Source organism: Pristiophorus japonicus, unplaced genomic scaffold (genome assembly GCF_044704955.1).
Source record: "Pristiophorus japonicus isolate sPriJap1 unplaced genomic scaffold, sPriJap1.hap1 HAP1_SCAFFOLD_1194, whole genome shotgun sequence".
Classification (NCBI taxonomy): Eukaryota; Metazoa; Chordata; class Chondrichthyes; family Pristiophoridae; genus Pristiophorus; species Pristiophorus japonicus.
Window position 1 is genome coordinate 86,357 of NW_027250858.1, and position 7,566 is coordinate 93,922.

The 7,566-nt window shown below is 49.2% G+C and overlaps 1 protein-coding gene across 1 annotated transcript; it reads right to left on the minus strand.

Annotated features, from left to right (window-relative positions):
* Nucleotides 1-2,150: 2,150 nt before the first annotated feature.
* On the minus strand, nucleotides 2,151-3,414 carry LOC139242073 (histone H4). Its single transcript, XM_070870220.1, has one exon. It carries the CDS (start codon nucleotides 3,237-3,239, stop codon nucleotides 2,928-2,930), a length of 312 nt encoding a protein of 103 aa, XP_070726321.1. The 5' UTR covers nucleotides 3,240-3,414; the 3' UTR covers nucleotides 2,151-2,927.
* Nucleotides 3,415-7,566: the final 4,152 nt, after the last annotated feature.

Sequence of the window (7,566 nt, forward strand, 5' to 3'; positions counted from 1 at the left end):
TAGAAAATATACAGGAAATCACTAATCATTGACAATTGTAGTCAGAGGCTATAATGGCTGTGGTGTACTTGATTTTTTTTATATTTATTAATTGTGGGGATCACTGGTATGGCCAGGATTGTGTTGCCCTTGAAGGTGGGATTGAGCCACTTTCTTAAACCACTGCAGTCCGTGTGGTGAAGGTACCGCCAGTGTTCTTGGGGAGGGAGTTACAGGATTTTGCCCAGCAACAATGAATGGTACATGTCCAAGCAGGATGGTGTGCGACTTAAGAGGGAAACTTGGAGGTGGTGCTCCCATGCGCCTGCTGCCCTTGTCTTTCTAGGTGGTGGAGGTGCTATCTATCCCAATTAGCAGTGGTAGTGCTACATAACACAATGGAGGATGTCCTGTGAAGATGGGACATTCTCAACAAGGACTGCCTGTGTCTTAACTTGCAACATGTCCCATTCACCCATAACCCTTCTGCTGGCTGACTTACATTGACTCCCAGTTAATTAACGCTTCAATCAAAATTCTCTTTTCAAATCCCTCCCAGCCCCATTAAGGTATCTGCGTTTCTCTAATTCTGTCCTAGAGCATCCCAGATTATAAAATCGCTCATCTGTTGATGGTTATGCCTTCCGTTGCCTAGGCCCCAAGCACTGCAATTCCCTGCCTAAAACTTTGACCAAGCATTTGGTCATCTGCCATTTTTTTTCCTTATGTGGCTCTCAAATTTAACTTGTGAAACACCTTGGTGATGTATTACATTAAAATCACATTTACAGCATGGTAGGAGGCCATTTTGCTGCACCAACCAACAGAGCTATCCAGCCTAATCCCATTTTCCAGCTCTTGGTCCATAGCCTTGTAGGTTACAGAACTTCAAGTGCTTATCTAATACTTTAAAATGTGGCAAGGGTTTCTGCCCCCACCACTGAACGAAATTCCCCTCAAATCTCACCACTTTAAAATCAATGCCCCCTGGTTGTTGACCTATCTGCTAAGGGGAATAGGTCCTTCCTATCCAGTCTATCTAGGCCCCTAATAATTTTATACACCCAATAAAAGATCTCCCCTCAATCTACCAAAATTCCAGGGAGGTCCCAGCTCCTTGGAAAACTGCAAATGTAACACCCCTATTTAAAAAAAGACAGAAAGCAAACTATAGCCCAGTTAGTTTAACATGTCATTGGAAAATTGCTGCAGTCCATTAAGGAAGCAGTAGTGGGACATGTGGAAAAGCATAATATCGGCAAGCAGAGTCAGCACAGTTTTATGAAGGGGAAATTTGATAAATTTGCTGGAGTTCTTTGAGGATGTAATGAGCAGGGTGGATAAGGGGGGGGGGAAACCAGTGGATGTGGTGTATTTGGATTTCCAGAAGGCATTCAATAAAAAAAGGTGCCACATGAGATAAAAGCCCACAGGGTTGGGGGTAATTATATTAGCGTAGATTGGCTAGCAGAAAACATGAGATAAATAGGTCCTTTTCTGGTTAGTAAACAGTAACTAGTGTGGTGCCCCAGGGATCTGTGCTGGAGCCTCAACTATTTACAATCTATATTAATTACTTGGTTGAAGGGACAGTGTAATGTAGCCAAGTTTGCTGATGATACAAAGATGGGTGGAAAGCAAGTTGTGAGAACACAACAAATCTGCAAAGGGATTATAGACAGGCTTAGTCAGTGGGCAAACATTTGGCAGATGGAGACAGATAAAGCAAATTATTTAAATGGAGAGAAATTACAAAGTGCTGCAATAGAGAGGGAACTAACGGTCCTTGTGCATATGCAGGCACAGCACGTAATTATAAAATTAATTAAACTGATTTCAATTACATAATTATCCATCAATGTTATGAGAACCAATTGAACAGAATCTATATAAATCGCCAACCAAAGTTTCATCTTTTTGAAAACCAGTGCTGCAGGCAACAACCTGTTCGGGTGAAAATGCCTTAATTGCAGAGCACCATGCGGCAGGTACACTGATCACGTTAAATTATCCCGGAAGAGATGCTTGTACTAGAATACTTCCGAACGAAACGAAATCAAAAGCGCAAAAAATGCAGGTTTAAGAACACGAGTTACTCTTCCTGGATTATAAAATGAATCAGATAAGGGAGGGCCACACCAAACAGCCTATTAAAGACCCAGGGATACGGCTTTATTCAAACTCAATGGTTTATTGCAGTAAGAGCAAGCAACAAAGTCGCAAAAACAGCGAAGACGCGTTCCAATTTACACAATAGCTACTTTAAAAAAAAGGGAAAATTGCCTCGCACGTTACAAAAATCAAGGAATCAAGCATACAGGAATCAAAGTCCGATGATTTCAGAGAACAGTAGAAAGTGCCAACACCGGGACAGGCAGGCATCAGTTATCAAACCAAGTCCTGGTGTTAATGTAGTGCAGCCTTCCTGCTGCAAGCACCGGTAGATCAGCCTCCTGATGCGGCAGGTTTGGACCTCCCGAGAAGCACATGGTCCAAGGGGTTGTTGTAATGAGCTTTGGGAAGAGATGCCAGTGCCGGGTGCACCGGCTTCAAACACTTTCGCCGGATCAGGGCTGCCGCTTTTATTCTACCCCCTTTCGGGAGGGCAACTCGGCTTCTGCCATCCCGCTGTCGAAAAGCCGAGGTCGCAACAGCGAAGGTGGCGCAGACAGCTGGTATTTATAAACGCCGATATGCAAATTAAGGATCGAACACCGTGCAGATACCTATTGGGCAATTTTCAAACTACAGACAGAGCCAGCCAATCAAGCATAGATTAGCGTTTGGGTTCCTATTGGACGATTTTCAAAGCCAGCCAATCAGAAACAACCACCGAAGACGGACTCAAAGCCGCTCGAGCACAAGCCAGCGCGCGTTACTAAAGCAAAGCCACTCCCTTTAAAAAAAACAATGTTTAATAAAGTCCGTCTCGAATGATAAACCGCCCTTTAACCACCGAACCCATACAGAGTGCGGCCCTGCCGTTTTAAGGCGTAGACCACATCCATGGCGGTCACCGTCTTCCTCTTAGCGTGTTCGGTGTAAGTGACCGCGTCGCGAATCACGTTCTCCAGGAACACTTTCAAAACCCCGCGGGTCTCCTCGTAGATCAAGCCGGAGATTCGCTTGACGCCGCCTCGCCGAGCCAGTCGGCGAATAGCCGGCTTAGTGATGCCCTGAATGTTGTCGCGCAGCACTTTCCGGTGGCGCTTTGCTCCTCCTTTACCCAGGCCCTTGCCGCCTTTGCCTCGTCCAGACATCCTTCAAAACAAATCGTTTGTCTCCCACAACCCGCTAGCGACAGACAGACGCTCCTTGACTACCGACCACAGTGAGGTCCAAATCCTTTGTCTCGAACAAGAGCTTAAATTAGAGCGGACCTGGGTGCGCGCCGCCGAATGACGTCTGCCGCCTTTAACCACGTGACTGACCATCCTTGAGTTATGTCACCGGACTGTCCGCTGGCAATTGGCTGATTTAGGTACGACGTGCTTCGAATGTCTTTAACGGAGTAGCTATTTGTACTAAGTCTCCCTTCTGCGCAGGCGTCTGCAGAAGAGAGACAAATGTCACCGACTGCGCAATTCCCACTAATTTTCTGCGCATGCGTCCAACACCACGTTACCTCCAATCCATCCAGCAGCAGCCGGGCCCCGAGCTCCCCCACCAGAGAGAGAGAGTGAGAGCCTGGGGTGGGGGGAGAGAGAGAGAGAGAGAGAGAGTGTGAGAGCCTGGGGTGGGGGGAGAGTGTGAGAGAGCGCCTGGGGTGGGGGAGAGAGAGAGCCTGGGGGGGGGTGGGAGGGGAGAGAGAGAGAGCCTTGGGGGGGTGGGAGGGGAGAGAGAGAGCCTTGGGGGGGTGGGAGGGGAGAGAGAGAGCCTTGGGGGGGTGGGAGGGGAGAGAGAGAGCCTGGGGGGTGGGAGAGGGGAGAGAGAGAGAGAGAGAGCGAGAGCCTGGGTGGTGGGGTGGGGTGGGTGGGAGAGGGGAGAGAGAGCCTGGGGTGGGGCGGGGGAGAGAGAGCCTGGGGGGAGGGCGGGAGAGAGAGAGCCTGGGGGGAGGGCGGGAGAGAGAGAGCCTGGGGTGGGGGGGGAGAGAGAGAGAGAGAGCGAGAGCCTGGGCGGTGGGGTGCGTGGGAGAGGGGAGAGAGAGCCTGGGGTAGGGGGGGGGGAGAGAGAGCGAGAGCCTGGGGTGGGAGAGAGAGAGAGAGCGAGAGCGCGCCTGCGTTGGGGGGAGAGAGAGAGAGCCTGGGGTGGGGGATCGGAGGGCAGAGAGGGAACTCAGAGAAGATGGATCACGTTCTTCCAACCCCTTGGTGCGTGCAAGCTCGGTGCGTCTGTTATAAGGGACATCGTTAGAGTAGATGATACCCAGAAGTCACGACACTGTCACTATTCACTTCATACCCAATAGACCTGTTAACAATCCGCACACAATGCCTCATCTATGGGAGGGGTAGGGGATAAAAACAGAAAATGCTGGAAATCTCAGCAGGTCAGGCAGCATCTGTGGAGAGGAAGCAGAGTTAACGTTTCAGGTCGATGACCCTTCGTCAGAAGTGGAGAGAGTTCAGAAGGAACAGATTCTTAACGAGCACTGAAAGGGGGAGGGGAAGAAAGAACAACAGAGAAGTTCTGTGATAGGTTGGAAGACAGGAGAGATTAGAGAGGCAAAAGGGATGATGGCCAAACTTCAAATGATAATGTCAGGAACTAGAAAAACATTAATCAAGATAGGATGTTAATGGTGGGATAACGACCAACTGCCATTAGAGACGAGGAGAAAAGAAGAAAGAAAGAGGGGGGGAGCCAAAGATTGGCAGCGGTTACGCTCTGAAATTTTTGAACTTAATGTTGAGTCCAGAAGGCTGTAAAGTGCCTAAACGAAAATGAGGTGCTGTTCCTCGAGCTTCGTTGGAACAGTGTAGGAGACCAAGGTCAGAGTGGGAATGGAGTGAAGAATTAAAATGACAGGCGACCGGAAGCTCAGGGTCATACTTGCGGACTGAATGGAGGTGCTCCGCAAAGCGGTCACTCAATCTATGCTTGGTCTCCCCAATGTAGAGGAGAGTACATCGTGAGCAGCGAATACAGTATACTAAATTGAAAGAAGTACTAGAGACCTGGAGGCTCAAGACGTGACTTTGGAAAACCGACCAAGTCTCGATCAGCCACCTTTGTGCAGATACCCTACCAATCCCCAAGGACAGAAATGACAAGTGTCCAATCGGTGGGACGAATTTGACTTCGGTGACTAATAAATCGCTGTTCCACCTGGAAGGAGTATTTGGTGACCTGGTTAATGGGAAGGGAGGAGGTAAAAGGGCAGGTGTTGCATCTCTTTGGCTTGCACGGAAAGGTGCCGTGGGAAAGAAGGGGATGCTGGGGTGACTGTGGAATTGACCAGGATGTCGCGGAGGGAGCGGTCCCTTCGGAATGCTGAGTGGGAAGGGGAGGGGAAGATGTGATTGATGGTGGGATTGCGCTGGCGGTGGCCGAAATCCGTTGAACTTGGAGGTTGGTGGGGTGAAAGATGAGGACAAGGGGAACCCTGTCATGGTTCTGAGAGGGAGGGGAAGGGGTGAGAGCAGAGGTGTGGGAAATAGAACAGATGCGGTCGAGGGCCATGTTAACCATGGCGGAGGGGAATCCTCTGTTGAGGAAAAAGGAAGATATGTCAGAGGCACAAGTGTGAAAGGTGGCATCGTCAGAGCAAATGCGACGGAGAAACTGGGAGAATGGAATGGAGTCTTTACAGGATGTGGGGAGGGAGGAGATGTAGTCCAGGTAGCTGTGGGAGTCAGTGGTCTTATAGTGGATACTGGTCGAAAGCCTATCCCCAGAGATGGAGACGGAGAAGACGAGGAAGGGAAGGGAAGAGTCGGCGATGGATCATGTGAAGATGAGGGAAGGGTGAAAATTAGATGCAAAATGAATGAAATTTTCAAGTTCAGCGCGAGAGCAGGAAACGGCACTGATACAGTTATCAATGTACCAGAAAAAGAGGTGAGGGAGGGGACCCGAGTAGGACTGGAACAAAGAATGTTCCACATATCCCACGAAAAAGCAAGCATAGCTAGGACCCTCGGTAAGGGACTTCGGCTGGGGGAGGCAGCACATGTGCTGGGATAAGGGACTTCAGCTGGGGGAGGGATGCACTTGCACTGGGGTGATGGACTTCGGCTGGAACTTGGCTTTTGGGGAAATCTATCCTTTGTGGCTTCTGAAGTCAAAATGGATCGAATTACAGATTGGAAAGTCACTCAGAACTTGGGATGGATGGTTCCAGTTACACATTCCAGAGCAACTTCAGGGTGTAGTTTATCCTCCAAGGGGTCCAATCAGCAATAGGTCATGTGAAAATGGAGAGCCAATCAGAGAAACGGCTGCATTTCAGTTAGTACAAATAGATGCAGCCTTTATTTTGTACTGTAGAGAAGCAGAGTGATTGTCAAGAGGAAAGGTGAAATTTTGGATTTGTCTAGACTGGTATAGGTGGTTTAGTCTTAAGTAATGTATATGAAAAGTGAATAAGCAAAAACTGTTTTCACTGGCAGAAGGGTCGTAACCAGAAAACACAGATTTATGGTCATTAGTAAAAGAGATGAGGAGTAATTTTTTTTTTAAAGGATGTGTTAATTTGGAATACCAAAAGCTCTGATTGGGCCCACTTGATCATGAGTCCTGATTGCTGATTGGTCCCCTTGGAGGAGAAGACACATTCAACAGTTTTTCTGGAGTGTGTAATTAGATCCTCCCTGCCCATGTAATCAGTGACTTTGCATAGTGCAATTCAAGCCATTCTGACTGAATAGTGAGTGTTGTGACTTCTGGATTTCGTCCAATCTTACCATCTGGATCACGTTCTCACTCAACCTCTCCTTTATACCTCGATCACGTTCTTCTGCCATCCTCACTACTTTCCACACTCTACATTCCCCAGCCAACCCTAACCAAGTTCCTGCCCTCCTCTCGCTCATCCCCTCTCCACCTCCCCCCAAACCCTCTTTCCCTCCAATCCCCCACCCTCTTTGCCTCCGATTCCCTCTCCCTTTGATACTCTCTGACTTCTCCTCGCTCCCTCCGATCCCCATCTCTCCTTCTGATTCATCGCCTTCTCTTTCTGCCCCTCAGATCCCCTTCTCTCTTGCCCTCTGATCCCCTTCTCTTTCTCTCTCTCCCTCTGATCCCCTTCTCTCTCTCTCTCTTGCCCCCTCTGATCCCCTTCTCTCTCTCTCTCTCTCCTCTCCCTCTGATCCCCTTCGCTCTCTCTCTTCCCCACCCCCCTGAGCCCCTTCTCTCTCTCTCTCTCTCTCTCTCCCTTTCTCCCTCTGAGCCCCTTCTCTCCCACTCTCCCTCTGATCCCCTTCTCTCTCTCTCTCTCTCTCTCTCTTCCCCTCTGATCCCCTTCTCTCTCCCTCTCTGCCTCTTTCTCTCTCTCTCTCTCTCTCTCTCTCCCTGATCCCCTTATCTCTCTCTCGCTCTCTCCCTATCCTCTGATCCCTCTCTCTCTTCCTTTGATCCCCTTCTTTCTCTCTCTCTCTGATCTCCTTCTCTCTCTTCTCCCCCCCACTCCCTCTCTCTCTTCTCCCC

Coding starts and splice junctions, on each gene's coding strand:
- LOC139242073 (XM_070870220.1), bottom strand. CDS start 3,239: ATGTCTGGACGAGGCAAAGGCGGCAAGGGCCTGGGTAAAGGAGGAGCA.